Source organism: Chiloscyllium plagiosum, chromosome 30, assembly GCF_004010195.1.
Source record: "Chiloscyllium plagiosum isolate BGI_BamShark_2017 chromosome 30, ASM401019v2, whole genome shotgun sequence".
In the NCBI taxonomy this organism is placed as follows: Eukaryota; Metazoa; Chordata; class Chondrichthyes; order Orectolobiformes; family Hemiscylliidae; genus Chiloscyllium; species Chiloscyllium plagiosum.
Genome location: NC_057739.1, coordinates 25,270,477 through 25,296,114, shown reverse-complemented (window position 1 = coordinate 25,296,114; position 25,638 = coordinate 25,270,477). Strand labels below are relative to the sequence as shown.

At 40.6% G+C, this 25,638-nt stretch overlaps 1 protein-coding gene across 2 annotated transcripts in view; it reads right to left on the bottom strand.

Annotated features, from left to right (window-relative positions):
• Positions 1 to 25,638, bottom strand: part of LOC122564827 (protein crumbs homolog 1-like) — a 176,087-nt gene that overhangs the window by 86,657 nt on the left and 63,792 nt on the right. The window contains exon 2 of one of the 2 annotated variants that reach the window (XM_043720129.1): positions 18,462 to 19,163. The exons of the other annotated variant lie outside the window; for it this stretch is intronic. Within the exon in view, the coding sequence (XP_043576064.1) occupies positions 18,462 to 19,163 (702 nt within the window). The remainder of the gene's footprint in view (positions 1 to 18,461; positions 19,164 to 25,638) is intronic. 2 annotated transcript variants of the gene reach the window in all.

The window sequence follows — 25,638 nt, the reverse complement described above, 5'->3', positions numbered from 1 at the left end:
TTGGAAAAATGATGGAACTGGACTTTGGAGTATATCGTGAACTATGGTTCAACAGCTACTTTTAAGCAGCAGGGTAGAGAGAAGAACATGAGTCCATAAGAGCAGGTGTGCACACACTGTCTCTGTCTGTCTGTCTCTCTCTTTCACTATCTCTCTATCCACCCCGCCCTCCCCACCCCACACCTGTCTGGTTCTCTCATCTCAAATAAATAGTTCCTGGTTAAAATGCAATATATGCAAACAAGTTCTCATTCATTGAGGGCCTAAGATATCTACAGATTTTGCTCCTGTTGCAGATATGAGTCAACAATTAATTGTCCTTCAGGTTTAAAACATTAAAGGCAATAAGGTCTTCTAAACTTCATATCCTTATGTTCCCCTTTCTGTACGAGATACTCTTCCTTTTAAGCTGATTACATGTACTTGTGTGTATGTTTTCTGTTGTGTTTTTAGTCTTTGTTTCCATGGGGTTACTAAGGATTAAGATTTCTCTTTCTTTCACTTGGTAGTTGGCTCCATCATTTTCTAGTGTACTATGTTTTACTTAAAATGCAATTGCTGTTTGCTAAAAAAGGACAAATATTGATGACCAAAAGGTGAGTAAAAAAAGGGAAGCCAATACCACCTCCTCATCTGGTTGTAACAAGAAACCCAGAAGTTCTGTGAACATCCCCACTTCTGACCTTATGACGGAGGGAAGGTCATTGACAAAGTAACTGAAAATGACACTAACCTACAGAAAAGTCCCAGAGGTGAGGTGACTGACCTCGAACCACCATAACCATTATCTTTCATGCTGGCCTTGACTCCAACCAAGGGAGAGATCTCCACCTGATTCCCATTGACTCTATTTTGCTAGACCTCCTTAATGCCATACTTGATCAAATTTGGCCTTAATGTCAAGGGCTGTCTCTCTCACCTCACCTATTAAATTTAGCTCTTATGTCCATGTTTGAACTAAGGTTGTAATGAGTTCAGAAGCTAAGTGGCCTTGGCAGAACCCAAACTGGGCATCACTGAGCAAATCATTGCTGAATAGGTGCTGCTTGATAATGCTGCTGACGACACCTTCTGTCACTTTACTGTTGATTTAATTGGCTGCATTGGATTTGTGTTGAGGACATAACTATGCGGATTTCTCTGGAGTATTGTGTGCAGTTTTAGTCACCACACTACAGGAAGAATATGGAGGGTTTCGAAAGGGTGCAAAAGAGGTTTACCAGGATGTTGCCTGGATTGGAGTGTATTAGCTATAAAAAGAGGTTGGCCATACTTGGATTGTATTCACAAGAGTGTCAGAGGCTGAGGGACAACCTGATAGAAATGTATACAATTGCGAGGGGCATGGATAAGGAGAATAATCTGTTTCCTAAGGAGGAAATGTCAAATGCTAGAGAGTTTTGGTTTAAGGTGAGAGGGGGAAAGTTTAAAGGAGATGTGCAAGTAAGGTTTCAGCATCCAGAGGGTGGTAGGTGTCTCAAATACATTGCTAGGGGAGGTAGTGAAGCAGATATGACAGGAATGTTGAAGAGCCATTTCGACAAACACATGACCAGGCAGGGAATGGAGGGATATGGACCAGATGGGTTAGTTTAGAATTATGGTTGACGCAGGCATGATGGGCCAAAAGGCCTGTTCCTGTGATATACTGTTCTATGTTATACAACATTTTCAAGTAGATGCCAGTATTGTAGCTACGGCTGCCAGTGCCCCATTAACCATGACCCACTTCTCCCACACCAATGCTTCAGCCACACTTTCAGCCTCTCATAAAATTTGCCCCATGTCCATTTGAACGTGGTTCAACTCATAATTTAGGGATTATGACTTTTGAGATTTTATTTTGTAATTTGGCACCTAGCTCTTCTTAGTGACAATACAAACCTCCTTTGTCATGCTCAAATCATTGGTACCTACAACTGAATGATCTCCCATTCACTGCATGTTCCTCTCCAAGTCCTGAACTCTGGCACTGAGCAGGCAGCACAGCTGTTTGCATGTATGCTGTTTGCTGAAAAGAGTTGTGTTAATAACCCTCTTTACACTACTGTAACTACCACCATAACATTCATTTTTGTTCCCCCAACTTAGAGTCATAGAGATGTACAGCATGGAAACAGACCTTTCGGTCTAACTCGTCCATGCCGACCAGATACCCTAAATTAATCTAGTCCCATTTGCCAGCACTTCGCCCATATCTCTCTAAACCCTTTCTATTCATGTACCCATCCAAATGCCTTTTAAATGTCGTAATTTTACCAGCCTCCACTACTGCCTCTGGCAGCTCATTCCATACACGTACCACCCTCTGTGTGAAAAAGCTGCCCCTAGATCCCTTTTAAACCTTGAATAGCTCATCCTCCCTGAAGCCCTTACTTTCATCCAGATAAAGTAAAAGAACCTCAAGCTTGTTGGACTATTGCAAAGGTTGAAGCTCCTGCCTCCTGTCTCTCCTTATGGGCTTCACTTATTGTCATACTGTCCTGTCGTTGAACACTGTCTAAATCAGACCCAATATTAAGATGTATAACTACCTTTTGGTACAATGAGTTCCCCCCTCACCCACCCACAGACTGAAGAAGGATTACACCCAAAACATTGACTTGTGCACCTCCTGATGCTGCCTGGCTTGCTGTGTTCTTCCAACTCCTGCCTGTCTACTCTTGGTACAATGAATCCAGGTAAGTTCCTGTGGTTCAACTTCCAACTCATAAACTCAGATGAAAAGCTACTTAAATTACAAATATATTTTATATAATTAATAGGAGATACCAGAACACAGCCATGACAGTAACTGCTTTAAATGGACAGAATGGTGTTTTAAAAATTAGTTTCATACAATATAACCATGTTTGCCTACTCTTAGCAAGGTCTCATTCTTCTGTGAGCGGATTGGCTAAGGTTCTGGCGTGCGCATAATCAGTTAAGAATCTGTCTTTATCGTGCATATTGGTGAATTTGTGTGACCCAGAGTCTTATAACAGCATATGGTGAAGCAAGAGAGGGAGAAAGTCTGAAAACAGTGCAAAAGGGGGTGAGAGTGTAGAATGAGAAACTTAATATAACACCAGAGGGAGTGATAGAGAGAGGGCGTGCCAGAAACTAAACCACAATGCGTGAGGAAAACAGAGTGTGGAACTGGAACTGGAACTGCTTCATCTGTGGGAGGAATGCAGTGGTGTTTGTCAAGGTTCGTCCCGAGCTCAACTCGGTGAAGGACGCTCTCTGGGCAGTCCGAAACCTGTTGATCTTCCAGCTGAAGGAGTTGACCCTGACTGAGTGTTGCAGACTGGCACATTCCAAGGTCCAGGACTACATGTTGAGGGACGCGCTGAAGCTTTGGGCAGCTGCCGCCAAGGTGCGATGGGGAAAGACCACTGTGTAACATCTGCCTGCCTAAAGAAGAACAGGGGGCCCACGCAGTCATTTGGGCTCTGCTGACGCCTCAGCTAAAAATGTAATCGTATAGACCTGTAAATAGGAATGATTACTCTGTTTTCGATATGCAAACAAATGGAATGTTTACATATGTATGGCATGTCCAGTTGTACAGATTATCAAAGTATTTTTTGAATAAAGTATATTTTTGAAAAACAAATCTGTGGTCTGCATTCTGAGAAAGATGTGACAGCACAGGAAAACAGGTAAGTAATCGATTGGTGAGTACTGTGCTTGGTAGGTCTTTCAAAACTCATGGAATTTATGTTAATAAGAATTAGGAACCTTATTCAGACTGCTCTGCCCTTCAATAAGATCATCATCATTAATTGTTTGTGCTTCAAATTTGACACTCCTATGTACTCCTGATAAATGTTAATTGTTTTGCTAACACAGGCTATCTACCTTCACCTTAACTGACCCCATTCTCCACTGCTTTTTGAGGTAGAGAGTTTGAAAGTCGCACAGCCCTCTGAAAGAAAACAAAAATACTCTCCTCAACTTTGACCTCAAAAGGCCATCCCAAACATTGGGCAGAAACTTGCCAAAAATGTGGGCATTGGTGAGTTATTTGGGGAAATAAAGTGAGATTGACAGAAGTTAATTCTCAAAATTCAGAAAAACATAGTCTGATTTTCAAAGAGGTTTTGAACAAAGGAGACAAAAATCTCAATCTGAGAGGCGAGAGGCCTGTTTGCATTCATTTGAATGCTGTAGTATGAAACTAATCTTACCTCATCAATATGTAGTTTTCTGTTGTCCCACCAACTAGGCAGAAACCAGTCCTGCAATAACACCACTAGGCCATTGCCATCCCCTTGATTAATATTAAATTCTGTGGGAATTTCAGTTAGTTTGGATGGCTAAATGGTTAGAGTACAATGCACAATGATGCTAACAGCAGGCACTGAATGCCCAATAGGGCTGTAGCCATTCACTGAGGTGAGCCTTGTAGCTTTGCCCTGTCATGGCAGGGTAATGCCCCTCAAGCTGTTTCTCTCCCAGAGAACAATGCCCATGATTCACTGTGGCCTATGGCTAATTCCTTCCTTATTCAATTAGTTTAGATTCCATGTTAATGCAAGTAATCTAATAATTGCCCCCTCTTTGTATTTGTCATGCCCTTCCTTTTGTACAGAGTAATATCGAAATGTCATGCTTCTTCTGTCTGAGGTTGCCACACTCGACTTAGGCTCATCTTTGTCATCCCTCCCATTTCCTCATCACTCCCCCAAGAACCTACTAATTTTGATTTGTGCATATCCTTGGAAAGTAGCTCAGATCAGGAGCTGAAAATCACAGGATATTACTGCTTCCTTCATGGAATCACAGATTCAATACAGAACAGAGGGAGGCCATTTGGTCCATTGTTTAGCGTATTGCTGGAAAAGCACAGCAGGTCAGGCTGTATCTGAGGAGCAGGAAAATCGAAGTTTTGGGCAGGATCCCTTCATCAGAATTCACCAGATCCTTCGTTTCCAGCACCACTCTAATCTCCAACATCTGCAGTCCTCACTTTTGCCCATTTGGTCCATTGTGCCTGCATTGGTTATAGTCATAGAGTCATAGAGATGTACAGCATGGAAACAGACCTTTCGGTCCAACCCATCCATGCCGACCAGGTATCACAACCCAATCTATTATCTTGTGCTAGTCTCCCCATACCCCTGCACACAATTACAATCCCAATAATCATTCCCTCTTGAATTCCTCAATTGAACCTGCCTCCACTACATTTCCAGGCTGTGTGTTCCATGTCCTAACAACTTACTGGGCGAAAAAGATAATTTTTTCACATCACACTTGCTTTTGTGTTTTTTCGGAAGCGATGTGCAAACTGCAAGGGTAATTGTCACCATTTCATGGTAACTACATATTAGTGCTAACATTCACAACTCTTGTGTCCATCCACAACTATCTTTAATCCATGCACATCACTTGTATCCACACTTCAAAAGCACCTACTTGGTTATGCGGCACTTTGAGATATCTGAGATGGTGAAAGATGCTTTACAACATATATTTCATTTTAATTTTGTGATAAAAGTGGAATTTAACTACTTTGAGTTTTGACACAATTATGGGAAAAATCTAGGACTAAAAATCCGTGTGAATTGTACAAATAACTGAGATCAGATCTATAGGATTTCTGCTTAACACACCAATGGTGTAATGAGATTGGAATTTTTTGGTATTTCAACAACCTTGTTTTAACTTTCATTTATGGCTGTAAGTAATTACACAGAATTGAACTCCTTCAGTATCTAATGGAACTGAGTGCTTGAACCTTGGTTGCTGATAACACTGACTGCTTTAGCTTCACCCCCTCATCTATCAGACATAACTCACGGCGTCAGCCCTCTGGAAAGCAGCACGGTACCAGGGTTTCAGTGGAACCTGGGGCTTAAGTGTGTTTAAAGTCTCACACTTGAGATTTTGCAGGTTGTTTTGATGCTGATTTTACTATTCAGGGTGATGCATGAACAGTACAGATAGCAGACAAGAATGTTTCAGGCTGTGTCACAGGTCATGGCATTTTGATGGGAATTGAAATAAACTAACAAAAAGAAGCCAGTCAACTAAAGACTTAAAGGATGAATAATGACAAATACAGCATTATATATTTATCAGTACCATCCAAAGTATTTTCCTTTTGAATCTATTCCAGTATGAATGTGTTTTAGCAATACTAAGTTTTTATACTTTTATTACATTTTGTACATTGTTGGAAACTGTTTGAAAGAAATGTTTATTCACATATTTCTGAACAACACAGTTTGAAATCTTGCTGACAAGAACACAGCTTAAGTGTTGTTAAGCAAAGGACGATTTGCAACACCTTGAAGGAAGAATACTTTCTTCAGAATTGAAAACATCTGATTCAAAATGCTGTAATGGGAACAGGTTTTATTGAATTAGAATTTTACAAAATGCATCTCTCTTCATCCATTGAACAGTGGACCTAGGAAATTTGCAGCTTAATCAGCTGATGTATAATGGCCTTTGACCCTGCTAATCGGTAAAACTGATTTGTGTGTGTACACCGGATGAGTTGTAAATGATATGTAGATTTTAGCACAAGTATTATATTTACAATGAAGATCCACTGATGTGCATCAGTCCATTATGTGTTTTTTTAAAAATCGAAAAACTAAAACTTTAATTTGATTCAATTTGTTAGATTGATATCCAACAAAGAATAGAAAATATTTCCTGCATTTAAATATTGTAGTTCTTTGTTTACCACATTCTTGCTTAACAATTTTAGGAATCTGTAATATTTCAATGGGAATTCATATCTGCTTTTGGCCTGCCTATGCTAGGAGGTGCTTTTCTAATGTTTTTCAAAAAAACTGTTACTACTTTCAAGAATGGCTTTGGATTATTTTTGAGTTTTCTTCTTTCAATATAGTTAGAAATAAGTTTTAAAGTGTACTGAAACTGCCAGACTGTCTGAACTTTGCTTTCTTCTGGCTCTGGATATGTCTTCTCCTCTACATTGCACGACCAGAAATAATTTTACACAAAACTGTGATTCCTGAGTTTCTTGAGTCTTTAGATATTCTGCAACATTTTGCTGAAGTCATCCAACAACTGCAGTTTACATTTATGTGTAATTCACAAAATTTCAGAACTAACTCCAAAGTTTTTAGTAGAAACTTTGCTGACTAAATTACTGAATTGAAGTGATATGTTGAACTCTAGACCACATATTCTACATTTCTTTTTGGAATGCCATTTGTCTGAGGGACAGCCATTATATTTCACAGGAGATATATATGTTGTTGGGTGTCTCATATGGAAATCTGTGGATGAAACTCTTTTTTTTAATCCAGTGTGTGACCATGTAAATGTTGCCTCAGGAGTGTACTATTGAAAAGGTGTCATTTTTAATGTGATCCATGCCACCATTCATTCATCGGATAAGGGAGCCAGTTGGCCAGATGGCTGGTTTCTGATGCAGAGTGGCACCAACAACACTGGTTTAATTCCCATATAGTCAGAAGGTACCATAAAGGTTCTGCCTTCTCAACATCACCTCTGGCCTCGGGTGTGGAGACCCTCAGATTAAACTCACCACCCACCAACCCTCTCCAATGAGGGGGCAGCCCTATAGTTCATTGGGACTATGGTCATCAGATTGAATGGTAGTATGATGGAAACGATCTCATACAGTCATAGAGTCATACAGCATCAGTCCAGCCAGTCCATGCTGACCATGTTCCCAACCTAAACTCGTCCCACCTGCTTGCACTTGGCCCATACCCCTCTAAACCCTTCCTAATCATGAACTTATCCAAATGAAAAATAATCTTCAAATTTCTCTTTTTATCATAAGGTGATAGAAAACTAGGTGTTGATTATCAGCAAGCCAATTAGCAACCTTGGTGCACTATATCTAACATTTACTCAATTAACTTAATGATATGATTTAATATGACTAATTGAGATAAATTAGAATTCATTGTCTTTCTAAAATCATTAGGCTCCCAGTATTTTCCAAAAATGGACATGATATTTATGATGATCATGAATTTGGTTTACTGAATACACAAGCTTTTCCAATACACTTCATAAGAATGTTAGCTTTAGATTTCCAGACTCTAAACTACTGATCTAATATCAGTTGCTTTAGTTAGACAAGAGATGGAGAAAATGTGGTTGATGGTGGTTGAATTGTCCATTACAAATAAGTCAGTAAATTAATTCTCCTGATTGTAGTCAGTTAACTCAAAATAATCAAACAAGAAATTAATCAGCTCATGAACTGGTACATCTAATTTCACAGTCAAATTGAGAACACAAACTTGGTTTTGTATCAAAATTAAATAATGAGTTCACTTAAGTTGCTTTTTTTTTTGTTTTTGAAGGGTTTTGAAATTTCTTAAGGGCTATGCTTTTGATTTTCAAGGTTCTTTTTGGTTTGCAGGATCCCCTTTCAGACTCATTGGCTCCTTCATTAGGTGGTACAACCATTAGTAATGATACCTTCTGGATTCGTGTTGATATAGCTCGCTATTTAGACTCTCACAGAAGCAGAATGAGAAGAAATCAGCGATATCTCCCAGAATCATCATTCTTTCGTTAACTCAAAGCCATAACATGCAAGGAAAATATTATTGTTCTAGACAGCACAGGACTTATATTGGCACAAGAAACAAGCATTGTTAAAAAATAACTGGCACACTTCAATGCACAAAATGTCATCTCTTTAAACATACCCTATGGGCTATTACGTGTTTGTCTCAAACACAGCCACTGTGCCTCATGTAATTCATAATGTGTAAGATGCTTTGAGTTGTGATAACACACATGCAATATTCATGAAATGAAATTTCAATATTAAATAATACAATAGACAGTTCATTAAAATCATATCCATTACATTCCCCTCCTGTTGGTGTTCCTGAATTCTTGTAACTTTCATCTAAGCACTCCACTTTAATTTGCAAGGAATTTCTCTTCCCCCCAACACCAGTTCCTCTCCCAATCCCAGCTCCCCCCTCCCAACCCTAGCTCCTCTCTCCCCGCACCCTCCGAAAACCAGCTCCTTTCTCCCCTCTCCCAACTCCAGTTCCTCTCTCTCCTCTCCCCCAACCCCAACTTCTCAATCCCTACTTTGCATCCTCAGTGCTCGAGTATAAAGGAAGCAGAAAAGAAATTTAAAAAGGAATTTGGAGAGGCAGAAGAAGCAATGAAATGTCGTTGGCAAGGAGGATTAAGGAGAATCCCAACACAGTTTATATGTATTTTAGGAGCAAGTGTATAACTGGGGAAAGTGTAGCTCCACTCAAAGTCAAAGTGGGTGTGGAGTGAGAGCAAGTTGGTAAAGTGAGTAGAGTAAAAGAGTTGTACAGCACAGAAACAGATCCGTCAGTCCAACTTGTCCATGCTGACCAGATATCCTAAACTCATCTTGTCCTATTTTCCAGCATTTGGCCCATATTCTTCTAAACCCTTCCTATTCATATACCCATCCAGATGCCTGTTTTAATTGTGCCAGACTCCATCACCACCTCTGGCAGCACATTCCATATACACACCACCCTCTGCATGGAAAAGTTGTCCCTTTAAAAATCTTTCTCCTCTCACCTTAAATCTGTATCATTTAGTTTTGGACTCCCCTACCCTAGGGAAAAGACCTTGACTATTCACCCAATTCATTCTCCTCATGATTTTATAACCCTCTTTAAGGTCACCCCTCAGCCTCTGACACTCCAGGGAAAATAATACTTTGCATTGGTATTCACCAAGAAGAAAGACATGGATGATGGTATGTTTTGAGACGGGAATGTTAATACTCTAAGGCATGTCAATATTAAGAAGGAGGAGGCATTGGTGAAATAACTCCACAGAGGCTAGTGTGCCATCACCAAGTCCTCTTTTATTTACACATGACGAGTCCTTGACACTATTCCAGTTTCCTCAAAACCAGCTCTCAGAGTAAGTAGGCGGCACGGTGGCACAGTGGTTAGCACTGCTGTCTCACAGCACCTGAGACCCGGGTTCAATTCCCGCCTCAGGCGACTGACTGTGTGGAGTTTGCACGTTCTCCCCGTGTCTGCGTGGGTTTCCTCCGTGGACTTGTTGGGCCGAAGAGCCTGTTTCCACACTGTAATGTAATCTAATCTAATCTAAAAAAAAATCTAAGTAAAACCTCTGACACACCTGTTCTTATCTGTCAGCCAAGGCTCCCTGATTACACCAGATTAACACCCCCAATCAGGGAACTCATATTCTATGAGGTCCACCTGGCTGACCTCGTAATGATCAGTACATCCCTCCCACTCTGAGTCTGAGGACATAGGCTGGTTCTTTTTATTGTAGCTCTACCTCTGGTGTTTTAGCACTGAGTCGGGTTCCTCCGACTCTGCCTCGAAGAGAGTGGCATGTAACGCAGAGTGGCTCGCATCTTGTGCCCAAAGTGTTTCGGAACAAATTCATTCTCCTCTTCTAGCAGCAGAAGTGTCGAGGTTGCACCATCCACTGTGCCCATCTCAGATTCAGAGGTATCTTCAATACACGACAGAGAGGGAGAACCCACGGGTTCCAGAACAGTCAGAAAGGCTGTCAAGGAGCCGGGCACATTTTGCTCCCGCACTGTTTGCTAGTTTGCAGCTTGTGTGTGGTCCACATGCTTGTTCTAGACTGTTGCACTTACCTGACCTTTGTCCGTCTCTAGTCCTGACCTAATATTGATCATCCTCTTACCTCATGCAGGGCCGTTCTCATGGTTCCAACACCAAACTTTGTCACTTGAAGTAAACTGTCTCTTTCACTTTGCAGAGTCTTGTGTCCAGCATTAGTGTTTCTGATGCTGTTTTACCCTGCCTTCAAAGTTTGGACTACTCTTTCTGCCAGACCATTGGATGATGGATGGTATGGAGCTGTCTTTCTATGTCGAATACAGTTCCACTTTAGGAAATACTCAAATTCCCTGTTGATAAATGATGACCCGTTATCTGGGAATCAATGCATTGCAAAAGATACATGCAGTTATTCTATTATCGTCTCCATGTTTGATGAATGAATGCTTTGCACATCCAGCCATTTTGAGTGGGCATCCACGATGACTAAGAACATTGAGTCCATGAAAGGACCTGCTTCGTTGACATGTAACCAAGTCCAAGATTTACCTGGCCATGCCCACTATACTCATAGTAATTTTTGTCCTTGTTGGCACTCTGGGCACTGCCCCACTAATGCAGCTATGCCTACATCTAATCCTGGCTACCAGACATGATTTCTCATCAACATCTTCATTTTGGAAACCCTTGGATGAGCCTGGTGGAGTTCAGTCAGTATCTGGCAATGACATTTGCTCGGCACAGCCACTCTTGTTCCCCTTAATAATATGCTCTCCGGTAATCTGCTCTCTCTGGTTCCAAAATGGTTTCAATTCTGGTTGTGACAGCTCTTTGGCTTCCCCCATCTCCACTGGCTGTTTCAGTTTTGCCAGGACTGGATCTTTCTGCATCCAAGGTCTGATATTGTCAGCTGTGACTGAAAATGTGTCCAGAAAATGTAAAACCGTTACAGACCCTTCCAGTGGTGATACCACTGGTGGTGTATCTGCCAGTGGGAGGTGGCTCAATGCATCCACATTTGCTACTTGGCCTCCCGGATGGTGTTCAACTTGTAGTTATCCACACTTAGTATTAGAGCCCACCACTGAATTCAGCCTGAAGCTACGGGCAGCACTGCCTTGTTCTTTTTAAGTAGACCAAGCAGGAGTTGTGGTTTGTTATTATTATGAATTGGTGGAACTTTCTAATTCCAAATATTTCTGCCAAACCTTCCTTTTCTATCTAGACATATTTATGCTCTGAATTAGCCAAAGTCCTGAATGCATATGCTATTGGGCATTCTTCTCCATTGGGCTACCTAAGAGCTAATATTACCCCAAAGCCCTATTTGATTAGGTTAGATTCCCTACAGAGTGGAAACAGGTCCTTCAACCCAACCAGTCCACACTGACCCTCTGAAGAGTAACCCACCCAGACCCATTTCCCTCTGACTAATGCACCTAACACTCGGGGCAATTTAGCATGGCCAATTCACCTGGCCTGCACATAAAGGAAACCAGAGCACCCGGGCAAACCCACACAGACACGGGAGAATGTGCAAACTCCACACACAGAGTTGCCCGAGGCTGGAAGTGAACCTGGGACGCTAGTGCTGTGAGGCAGCAGTGCTAACCACTGAGCCACCGTGCCGCCCCAGAGGAGGCATTGCAGATCATAGCTGTTTCTTCACTTCCCTGAAGGCTATGGTTTTGCTTTGTTTGAGGTTTTGTTGTGTGCTAACCTATAGTCCCTCTGGGATATGTCCTGAGTGAAGCTATGCAATTGTCTTCATTCCAGCATGTTCCCCAAGCTCAGTCGCCCTGGCAAGGGTGTTTACTTCCATTGGAATTCCCTGTAACTCATATGCTCCACCTGCTGTATTTTCCAATGACAAATCCAGTTGTAGTGCCTGTTTGAAGTCAAGTTTGACTTCAGCTAGTAGAGGGTTTTGCATGGTTACATCGTTAATCCCAAATACCAAATGGTCTCTCAGCATCTCATTAAAGGTTAAACCTTCACCACCTGCCTCTGCCTATCATCCTAACCTCATCAAAATCCTGATATGGATTCCGCGGTTCTCGAATTGCTGAGTAACACTGATAGCCATCTCAGAATTAGAGGAGGCTTGGGGCTGTATTATTCCCGAGCTAAATCTGACAACTTTTGAAAGGTTTCAGTATCTGGTGCCTCAGGGAATGTTAGGCTGCTAATAACTGAAAAAGCTGTGGGTCCACAAACCACCATGAGAATTACTCATTGCTTTTCACCCACCATAATGTTATTTGCCCAGAAAAAAAATGCATTTTTATCATATACTGGGCCCAATCTTCAATGACAGGATGAAACAGGTCAAGCTTCCCAAGTAATGGCATGATGTCAAAAATGGTTACCTATGACTGAAAAGTACCTATTGTGAGTGAATTTCTTCAGGAGCATGCTTTTCTCTCATTGCCACTGAAATAACTCCACAGAGGCCGCTTTCCCATCACCAAATCACTCTTCACTTACACATGGGGAGCCATTGACACTGATCCAGCTTCTTCAGGGCCAGGTCTCAGAGGGAACAGAATCTCTGACACTCCTTTTTATATATGTCAGCCAGGGCTCCCTGATTGGACCAGATTAGCAGCTCCAATCAAGGAACTCATATTCTATGAGGTCTACCTGGCTGACCTTGTTACAATCACTACAGTAGGGTGTCTTGAAAAATATTAAGGTAGATAAGTCCCGAGGGCCTGATGGGATCTATCCCAGGTTACTGCAGGATGCAAGGGAGGAGATTGCTGAGGCCTTAACAGAGTTCTTTGTATCCTCTTTAGCTATAGGTGAGGTCCCAGAAGACTGGAGAATAGAAAATGTTGGCCCTTTGTTTAAGAAGGGAAACAGGGATAATCCAGGAAATTATAGGTCAGTGAGCCTTACATCAGTGGTAAGCAAATTATTGGAGAAGATTCTTAGGGACAGGATGTACTTACATTTGAAGAGGAATTAGCTTATTATGGATAGTATTAGGGATAAGGATAGGCTTTATCCCAGGGAGTTCTTGTCTCATAAACGTGATTGGGTTTTTTGAGGAAGTAACAAAAATGATTGATGAAGTTAAGGCAGTGGATGTTGTCTACATGGACTTTACAAAAGCATTTAACAAGGTTCCTCATGGTTTGCTAGTCCAGAAGATTAAGTTGCATGGAATAGTGAGTTGACAAGTTGGATACAAAATTGGCTCCGTCATAGAAGACAGAGGACATTCTATTTTTCGACTAGAGATTTGTGATCAGTGATGTTCCACAAGGATCAATGCTGGGACCTCTGTTGTTTGTAATATATATAAATGTTTTGGGTGAAGATATAGGTGGTTTGATTAGTACCTTTGCAAATGGCACAAAAATTGGTGGAGTTGTGAATAGTGAGGAAGTATGCAGCAGGATATAGATCAGTTAGGAAGTTGGGCAGAGAGATGGCAGATGGAATTTAATCTGGACAATTGTGAGGTAATGCATTTTGGAAGATCAAATGCAAAAGGAAAGTATACAGTAATGGATGGACTCTCATGAGCATTAATTTACAGAGAGATCATGAGGTGCAAGTCCATAGATCCCTGAAAATGGCAATGCAAGTGGATAAGGTGGTAAAGACGGCATACAGTATGCTTGCTTTCATTGGTCAGGGCATTGAGTATAAAAGTTGGCAAGTCATGTTGCAACTGTATAACATTTTATTAGGTCACATTTGGAGTATTGTCGACAGTTCTGGCTGCCATACTTTCTGAAAGATATGGAAGTTTTGGAGAGAATGGAGAAGAGGCTTATCAGGATGTTGCCTGGACTGGAGGAGGAACTTTAAAGGAGAAATGTGAGAAAGGTTTTCTTTTACACAGAAGCTTGTAGGTGCCTGGAATATATTGCCAGGGAGGTGGTAGAAGCAGATATTTTAGCAAAATTTAAGAGGCATTTGGACAGATACATGAACAGGCAGAGAATAGAGGGATATAGACGAGGTGTAGGCAGGAGGAATTAGCTTCGAATAGCACCATGGTCAGTACAGACACAGTGGGCGAAAGGGCCTGTTCCTTTGCTATACTGTTCTATGCTGGAGATCTGAAACAAAAACAGAATGTGCTGGAGAAACTCAGCAGGTGTGGCAGCATCTGTGGGAAGAAAGCAAAGTTAATGGTTCGTCCAGTAATTCTTCATCAGAACTTTATGAAATGTACTGGAACCATTTTGCTTGTGGAATGATGATGTGATTTTATTTGTGTTCAAATGCAATTTGAAAGGTTAAGAGTACAAATTCTTACATTAGACAACTCCAAGATGTCAATGTTTGTCGTCATTTTTAATTCACTTGGAATTGTATGACGTGGTTATGTAGGTGATATACTGTCAGTACCAAAGATATTTGAACACAAGGAAGATGAGAAAGGCGGTTGCCTTACCTTATACTACTTCATGTACCAGTATTTTCTTTTTGATTTCTGAAAACATTCAGACAAAATCTAAGAAACTGTGATTATCTATAATACATTTCTAGAGTTACTTACACTGTTTTTCCTACCAGTCCCACCCACAATGCACCTAATTTCATGTTATAGAATTTTGATCTTAATTTAAAAAAAGAAGGCTTTTGAGAAAATAATTAGTGTAGTATTCTTTCCACGAGTTGTGAATAAGTGAGTAGGGAGCATAAATTCATTATTACATTCGAAGTACAAAGGGGAAGCTGGGGACTCAGAGGGTAATGAAGAGCAAAAATGCTCTATTGCCAGGGATAGTTGTGTTAGAGACTCGAACATGATTTAAAAGGGAATTGGATATTTTTCTAAAAGGACAATTACAGAGAGCAGGAAAAGAAGATTGATGTGAACTACTTGAGTTGAATGGTCTTTCTGAGCTATAGAATTCTGTGATTCTGTTGCTTCTACGTTATTTTGTATTTTTTAACAGTTTCATTCATATTTATTTGGAATGAATTAATCAACTGACGTAAAATTGTGGGACAGTGTTTATGAGCTAATTTGTGCTCCTGAATTTTCTGAAAGGCTGTTACACCACTTAGCTTCTGGTAGCAGTGTCACTCAACAACCAAATTGTACAAGATTGATTCAGAAAAGTATTAGTTTATTCAAACACATGGGCAGCATGAGTTGTGAGAATGGATAGGAGTATTAATAGTTTTCAATGGCTAAATTGAAACTTTGGATGAGACAGAGATGTCCTTTTTTATAGGTTTGTAAACGTAGTTCTCAGAAAACCTTTCTGGGAGGAGGAAATGGAAAATAGGCTGTCAGTGAATGTATTTTGTCCCTTATTTCTTTAGTGATTGAATTTTATCTTGCAATCATAATTGTGAATATGTGAATAGTGAATATGTGGATATCAGCTATGAAATAAATGAAACAAAATCCCAAAATGTTGTCTTTACCCCATGGTTTGTATAAAATAATCAACTCTGTGATTTCTGTTCAGCAGTGTGATGGGGGTGCTCCTGGCCAGGCCTGCATTTATTGCATATCTCCAAATATACTTGACAAAACAGTGGTAACACCACTGTGATCTCAGTGGTACTTGCACACCTACTGTGCTGATAGGACTGGAGTTCCAGAATATTGACCCAGCAGTAAGGAACTCGTGCATATTTCCACATAAGAATAACAAGAGACTTGGAGGAGAACTTGCAGGTGATGGCGTTCCCATATACCTGCTGCTTAATTCTTCAAGTTGTGAGTTTGGAAGATGCTATCAAAGCAATGTTGACTAGTTGCTACTGCATCTTGTAGATCATACACACAGCTGGCACTGACATGGAACAAGAGCATATTTGAGATGGTAAATGGATGACTGCCATTCAAGTAGCTTGTTTTATTTTGGACGGTGTTGAGCGTCTTGAATGTTGTTGGAGCTGCATACATCCCATTACATGGCTTACTTATGCCCTGTAGATGGTAGACAGGCTTCGGTGAAACAACAGGTGAGTTACTCACTGTAGAATTACCAGCCACTGATCTGCACTTATGACCACTGTAATTATTCAGCTGGGATCCAGTTAGTTTTATGATTGAGGGCATGCTAATAGTGAAAATTCAGTGACGGTAATCTTGTTGTTTGTACAGGAGAGATGGTCAGATTCTTTCTTGGTGATGATGGTCATTGCCTGGCACTTGTGTGTTGAATGTTATTTGTTAGTCTTGAATGTTCTCCAGTTGTTGCTGTTTGGTATGGGCTCCTTCATGATCTATGCATTATGAATGGATCTGAACACTGTAATCATCATTTAGCATCCCCATCTCCGAGCTGATGATGGAGAGGACAACATTCAACTGGAAAAGAAGAGGCCCAGGACAATATCCTGAAGATGCTCTGAAGTAGTGTCCTCAGATGAAAATAAATGGCTTCCAAAAAATGTAATTTGCTTCCCTTTTGTCTAGGCATTGGAAATTTTTCCTTGATTTCCACCAGCAATAGTTTCAGTTGAACCCCTCAATGCCACATTCATTTCGAAGACAGTCATACTGATCTCACCTCTTTTGTCCGTATTTGAAACTGGGCTATAATGAGGTGTGGAGCTGGGTAGTGCTGATGAAGTCTAAACCGAGCATTAGTAAGCAGGTTATTACTGAATAAGTGCACTGTTGAGGGTACCTTCACTTTACTGATGATTGAGAATGGCTGGAGAAATTTGAATACTACTGTCTTTCGTGTTACAGCTGGGATATTGTCAGGGCCCAAATAGCTTTTTCTGTACTCAATATGTTCGGCTGCTCCTGATGTCACATGGCATTAATTGAATTGTCTGAAGACAGACATCTATAATGCTGGAGATCTCCTCTTGGCAGCTCTTCCTGAAGAGACTTGCCAACACTTCATTCTTATCACTTGTGCTGACATACTGGGCTCTACCATTGTAGCCACTAAGAATATTTATAGAGCTGCCTCCTCTCCTTAGTTTGGAGAAAATGAGGACCGCAGATGCTGGAGATCAGAGTCAAGAAGTTGGAGGCTTGGGACTGGGATAATGTGGGGGGAGGGGAAATGAGAAAGCTGTTGAAATCCATATTGTGTGGTTGCAGGGTCCCAAGGCTGAATATGAGGCATTCCTCCTCCAGGCATTGGGTGGTAATGGTTTGGCAGTGGAGGAGGCCCAGGACCTGCATGTCCTTGACGGAGTGGGAGGGGGAATTGAAGAGTTCAGCCACAGGGCAGTTAGGTGGGTGCAGGTGTTCCCTAGTTGTTTTATTGTCCACCATTGCTCATGACGAGTTGTGGCACAGGGTTGACCTGATCTGTTGGTTGCATAACTTTGATAAAGCATGCTATTTGAGCTTTCATTTATTCTTCCTTCTGGATCAGAGTTTTGATCCTAGAGATTAATGAGATTTCTCAGCATAACAGAGACCAAAGATGAAGTGCCCATGTATGAGAAATTGGTGAGTTACTTATTGTCAACTGTTACTGGCTAGCTACAGACTATCATGATAAAAATTATGAGAATGATTTCAATTGGCTTTGTAATCTGTTTTGATGATTACCAGTATGTGTAACCAATAAGGATGATGTCAAACTAGGGAGATTTTATTCACCACTTTGGGCCAGTATTACTGAACAAATTGTTCTAAACAAAAGATTCTTTCGAGGCTACTTCAATGCGGTAGTGAAAATTTCGGTGGTATTTTAAAAAATTTAAATTTGTGTGCAAAAGGGACAGTAACTACTGAATCCTAGATTAGAACCATTATTACAAGATATTAAAGGTCAGATCGAAGCCACATCTCTATTTCTCCAAAGTAAATATTAACATTGGACACGAACACAACTTCCTAAAGTATTAGTCCAACTGCAATTAATGTACACAGTTTTGACATAACTATTCTACAAAATGTGTCTGTAAGAAGCATAGCTAAGTTTCAGTATAACTCGTTTGTTTAACTTTTTTACATGCTACAGAACAGACATAAATTACCTTTGTAGCCAGGAGGACAGACACACAAGTATCGATCCACATCATGGATGCATTTTGCCCCATTTTTGCATGGTCTGGATGCACATTCATTGATGTCAATTTCACAATTTGGACCTTGGTATCCGGGGACACAGAAGCATTTATATTCATTTATACCTTCAAGACATAGAGCTCCATTTAAACAAGGATTTGATGCACAGTCGTCAATATCGGTTTCACAGTTAACCCCTGTGTAACCAGGTTGACAATCACAGGTATAATTCCCAATTCCATCCAAGCATGTTCCATTATTCTTACAGGAGTTTGCAAGGCATTCATTGATTTCTGTTGTGCAGTTTTCCCCTTCGTATCCCGGAGAACACAGACAACTGTATCCATTCATTTTATCTACGCAGTCAACATGAACACCCTGACAAGGATTGCTCTCACATTCATTTATATTAATGTTGCACTGAGTACCTTCAAACCCAGGTAAGCAGGTGCAGTTGTACTGCAGGCTTCCTGGTATACTCTGGCAGGTGCCGTTATTCATGCATAGGTTAAGATAACAGGCATCAAACTGTATTTCACAATTCTTCCCCGTGTACATCACAGGATCCTGTTGACACTGACAGGTGTAGTCATTTAGTCCTTCAACACAAATTCCATCATTCTGGCAGGGTTGTGATGAGCACTGGCCGAGGTCTGGAGAACATAAATTACCTGTATAATTTTAAAAAAAGATAATATCTTATCAATATATTCAGATGAAATTAATCTCCAGTTGCTTGTGTTAATCATGTAATATTGCAGGTCAGATTTATTAATTCTGTAACAACTAATCTTGGCATAAAGATGTGGAGAGGTTGTTTCCCCTTGTAGGTCCAGAGGGCATCATCTCAGCGTAAGGGGTCACACATTTAAGACAGAGCTGAGGAGGAATTCCTTCTCTCCAAGGGAACTCAATCCATGGAATTCTTTACCAAAGAGTGCTATCACGGCTGGATCATAAAGTTTATTCAAGACCGAGGTAGACATTTTTAATTAATAAGGGAACTGAGAGCTATGGGGAAAAGACAAGATGGTTGAGTTGAGGGTTTTCAAATCAGCCACAATCTCATGATTGGTTGCGCAGACTTGACGGGCTGGAGTTTGGATGTTCTCCCCGTGTCTGCATCGGTTTCCTCTGGGTGCTCCGATTTCCTCACACAGTCCAAAGTTATGCAGATTAGGTGGATGCTGCATAGAGTCATATAACATGGAAACAGACTTTTTGGTCCAACCAGTCCACACTGATCATGTTCCCAAACTTAACCAGTCCTATCTGCCTGTGCCCATACCCTTCCAAATGTTTCCTATTCATGAACTAATCCAAATGTCTTTTAAATGTTGTCACTGTACCAACCTCCACCACATTCTCTGGCAATTCATTCCACACATGAACCACTCTGTGTAAAAAAAAATTGCCTTTCATATCCTTTTAAAATCATTTTTCTCTCACCGTTAAAAAATATGGCCACTAGTTTTGAACTCCCCCCACCCTAGGGAAAAGACCCTTGTCAATCACTTTATCTATGCCCCTCATGATCTTATAAACCTCAATGATGTCGCCACTAAACCACCTATGCCTTTCCCAACTATTTTTATATCTCAAACCCTCAATTCCCAGCAATATCCTGGTAAACCTTTTCTGAATCCTCTCCAGTTTAATAATATCCTTCCTACCATGGTGACCAGAACTCCACACAGTAATCCAGAAAAGGCCTTGTCAATGTCCTGTACAGCCTCAACATGACATATTAAATTGTCCGACAGAGTCCAGGGATGTGCAGGCTAGGTGGAATAGCCATGGTTAATGTGAGGTTAAGGGCATAAGGAAGGGGCACTGGATCTTGGTGAGATGTTCTTCAGAGGGTCAGTATAGACTCAATGGACTGAATGGCCTCTTCCTGCACTGTAGGGATTCTATGAAGTCCAACATCTGCTCCTATACCTTATGGTCTTATTCTCCGTGCAGAGCTATACTTGCCTGCCAAACCACAGGGCTTTAGTTGTTTCAATCATTTAATGGTTAATAAATTATGCATGCTTTGTTGAAAGTCCACATATCCATTAAACAACTGAATCAGCTAAACTGAAGGAAAAGCATTGCTTGATTGATAGATTCAACTCTCTACCGTAACACTGTCAGTTGCACAATGTTTAGTTACCCCAAGCTGAAGAGATTTCAAGTGTTCAGCAATTTCTGTTTTGATACTTCAAAGGGTCTAGATGTTGGATATCTTTATTGGGCTATATTAACAAGAGTTTTGTTTTAAAGCTGTGGAAAGGTGTGAATGAATTACTTTTTATCAAAGTTTTTTTACAGATGTTTTATTGTTGCTGTATAGTTTTTTTGGTTCTCTACAGTGGCTGAACAGCTTATCTACATTAATTGGCGTGGAAGGTATGAGAGACCATGGACGGGGGGGCGGTGGGGTGGGATTTTGGAGGAAGTGGAGATGTACTGTGATGCATGTGTAAGACATTAAGACCTTGCCTTCCAAAGAGTTCCCTCATCCAGACAACCTCTGAGATGCCATGAACAATGATACTTGGAAAAGCTAGTCCAATCCCTTTAAAATTCCAGCGATTTCTATCACCATTATTTAGCTGGTCAAGTCGGGAGTCGCAGAATATGGGCTTGCAAACTGAACTAGTTCACAATCTTCAAGGCCACTGCTAAAAATCAGTGGGTACAGGCTTGGGTGTTGTGTCCCTCAGAATCCAGCTCTGAATGTCACACAGTTCACCCCTCCCAGAGTCTCTCTGAAAGTCCAGCCCACAATTTCAGTATAAATCCTGCATTTATATGGTGCAGGGCAGAATATTGGGAAATATTTATCTTGATAGTGCTGTAATCTCTCAATAAAAGTTATGCAATTTCAATTTGGAGCAGCAATGAACTCACAATGATTCCGATGCCTGTGCAGATTTTTACCTCCTCCAGCACATTGGCATGAATGTAGAAGCTAGTCTTACTGTCAACATTCACATTCAATGACCACAATTGCTATTTATTTCTGTCTGGATCAATATATAGAATACCTTTGGGAGACACAGACTATTTTAACATTTCACTTTGCATCAAACATACCTCCTGGCATTTCAACAAAGGATGGTCATAGTCTTTGAAATCATTTAAAATGTATTCCACTTACACATTCCTGGGAAAAGGAAGATGGATGAGGCATCAGGGCAAGGGGCCATAATTAACCTTGCAGTTATATCGCACAATGGCAAAAAACAGTCCATAACCACAGGGGAGATACAATCTACAGTATCAGTGGTTTACAAATAGAGTCTCTGAATCTAAACTAGTTAAGCTAGACAATAACTCATGCACACAGTACAACCAGGCCACGTTAGTCAAATACATGAGCTAAACCATTGCACTTTCTGAATATTAAGCTGGATACATTTCACAAATTGCAAATGAATTCTCTCTGACCTCACAATGGTAGTTAAATAAAGGTAATTAACTCCTTAACCTATAGAGTTTGAATTTCTCTATGGAATAGAGCTAAAGTTGTAAATAACAATTTGCAAAATAGCTGGGGATTCACTCTATACACAAAAGTGTTTAATTTTAAACAAAGTTATTTACAGAAAAATGTACTGTTCTTTAGTTTTGGAAGAGTGCATAGTAAGTGAAATTCAAACTATTCCTTCTGGAAGCATTAGTGCATATTGAATAAGCTACATTTGTAAATGTATGCACAGTTATACCAGATTGACAGTCACAAGTATTATTCCCAATTCCTGGTAATACAGCACAAAATTGTAATAAATGCAATATATCATAGCCCCCACTTAACAATATTTAATAATTTATGACAAAAAGAAAGTTGATCTCAAATTCATGTGCAAATAACAAAACTAAGTTGGACTATATCTTACATAATTCAAAATCCGCATTTATTTTGTGCATTTATGTGGCCATTTTTTAGCATACAATATGCTTTAAAACTGTTACCCGTCGTTAGCTGTATCCAGAGAATGTACACTGAATCCCCTGTTGTGCTATTGTAAAATTGCACTCCACACATGAATGAGAATGGTGGGCTTCACTCTATTGTAATGCATATTGTGCACATCAATAGAATGCGCTCTCCTTTCATGAGCTTGCCTTTTCGTGAACTTTCTGTAAAAGTACAGTCCTCCGTGACTAAGGTACAGCAACATGTTAGGCATCATGAATGCAGAGCGAGCTGAACCTTTGTGTACAAAATGATGTGCCAAGTGTTGGTTTGGGATTTCTGGCTAACAGTCGTGAAATCTACAACTTGTTCATTATAGGCAATACAGCTCAGTTGTGCTTCAGAGTTGTCTTAAAAAAACCATGTAATATGAATGAAAAAAAGTGATCAGTGTGTGATTTTCTGATATGTGCTCCCAGTAGGTCACAATCCTGGAAGTGCAGTTTTGTAAAATCATCTTTTATTCTCTATATTCTATAGCAGTAATACTTACGTATTAAGTGTAGCAAGCATTTTTTAAAAAACATTTTGCATGTTTTGTTCAACAAAAGACAGACCACCCCCTCTAGATTTCCATCTGGTCATGGCCAGAATAATGAGCAAATACACTGCTCAAACGACAACGAGTAACCTGGACTATTTAAAGGACAGTAAATTCAAAGCGATGGCAAAGAAATTTTCTAGATCATGACAGTAGAGTCTGGGAATAATTTTGAGAGATATTATCATGCAAACTTTAAAGAATTCTTATCAAATTCTATCCTCTGCTGTTTTAACTGAAGCACCAGCCCATTCATTTTCAATTAATTAACACCCTTTAAATTAGGCAGGAATTTGACATTAACTCAGTTCCAGGACCAAAGACAAGCACATTACAAATGTTATTTAGCTGTGCACTACGCGCAAAGCCTTAAAACCATTTTGTTTTTCAAAATGCTGTGTATTTTATATAGATATTTTATATCACATGTATGTGTATGCATGCATTACCTGGGGAAGTGGTGTTCAAAGGTTTAGGCCGGTTCAGTGTTTACTTATGTTGACATTAACAACCAAATCTGACAGTGCATTTGCTAGTGATATTGCATTAATTAAATGAATAGTGTCACCAGAAACTTATTGTATTGTTATTCACTCATGGGATATGGGCATCACTGGCTGGGTCCCATGTATTGTCCGTCCTTAGTTGCTCCTTGAAAAGATGGTGCTAAGCTGTCTTCTCGAACTGCTGCAGTCCATATGCTGAAGGTTGATCCACAATTCTGTTAAGGAGGGAGTTCAAGGATTTTGACCCAACGACTGTGAAGTAACGGCGATATATTTCTAAGTCAGAGTGGTAAGTGGCTTGGAGGGCATCTTGAAGGAGGTGGTGTTTCCATTTATATCTGCTGCCCTTATCCTTTTAGATAGATGTAGTTGTGGGTTTGAAGGTGGTGTTTAAGGATCTTTGGTGAATTCCTGCAGTACATCATGGAGATAGTACACACGGCTGTCAATGAGCGTTATTGGTGGAGCAAGTAAATGCTTGTGGATGTAATGCCATTCAAGCTGCTTTGTCCTGGATGGTGTCAAGCTTCTTGAGCATTGTTGGAGCTGCATTCATTCAGGTAAATGGAAAATTTTCCATTACACTCCTGATTTGTGTCTTGTAAACAGTGGAAAGGCTCTGGGAAGCCAGAGGTGAGTTATTCACCACAGTATTCCTAGCCTCTGACCTGCTCTTGAGTGTTTATATAGTTCGTCCACATGCATTTCTGGTCAATGGTAACCCCCAGGATGTTGATAATGAGATTCAGTGATGGTAACACTATTGAATGATAAGGGGTGGTGATCAGATTGACGTTTATCCGAGATGGTCATTGCCTGTATTTGTATGGTGCGAATGTTGTCAGCCCAAGCCTGGTTATTGTCATCGGCAAACATCCTCACTTCTGACCTTATGATGGAGGGAAGGTTATTGATGGTTGGACCCAGGACACTATCCTGAGGAACTTATGTAGAGATGTTCTGGAGCTGAGAGGACTGACGGAGAGTTTGCCTCTGATACCCATTGATTTCAGTTTTGCTAGGGCTCCTTGACCCCAGCTCAGTCAAATGTGACCTTGTGTCAAGGACTGTCTCTCTCGTCTCACCCCTGGAATTCAACTCTTTTCCATGTTTGAGCCAAGGCTGTAATGAGGTCAGGAGCTGAGTAGCCCTGGTATATCCTAAATTGGACGTCACTGAGCAGGTTATTGCTGAGCAGATGCTGCATGATAGCACAATTGATGACACCTTTTAACACCTTACTGATTTTCGAGAATAGGCTGATGGGTCGGTAATTGGCAAGGTTGGATATGTCCTGTTTTTTCTGTTCAGGACATACCTGGGCAATTTTCCATATTGTTGGGTAGATGCAAGTTTTGTAACTGTACTGGAAATGCTTGACTAGTTCTGGAGAATAAGTCTTCAGTACCATTGCCAGAATGTTGTCAGAGCCTGTAGCCGTTGCAGTATCCAGTGTCTCCAACAATTTCTTGATATTACATGGAATGGATTGAATTGGCTAAAGACTGGTGTCTGTAATGCTAGGGACCACAGGAGGAGGCTGCATTAGATCATCCACTCAGTACTTCTGGCTGAATATGGCTGCAAATGCTTCAGCCTTATCCTTTGTACTCACGTGTTGGACTGTTCCATCATTGAACATGGGGATTTTTGTGGAGCCACCTCCTCCAGTGAGTTGCTTAACTGTCCACTACGATTCATGATTGAATTTTATCTGATTCAGTATTTGGATGTACCGACTACAGAAGGAGCAAAACTTGACCTGCTCTTGGGAAATAAGGCAGGGCAGGTGACTGAGGTATCAGTGGGGGAGCACTTTGGGGCCAGTGACCATAATTCTATTTGTTTTAAAATAGTGATGGAAAAGGATAGACAAGATCTAAAAGTTGAAGTTCTAAATTGGAGAAAGGCCAATTTTGACGGTATTAGGCAAGAACTTTCAAAAGCTGATTGGAGGCAGATGTTCGCAGGTAAAGGGAACAGCTGGAAAATGGGAAGCCTTCAGAAATGAGATAACAAGAATCCAGAGAAAGTATATTCCTGTCAGGGTGAAAGGGAAGGCTGGTAGATATAGGGAATGCTGGATGACTAAAGAAATTGAGGGTTTGGTTAAGAAAAAGAAGGAAGCATAT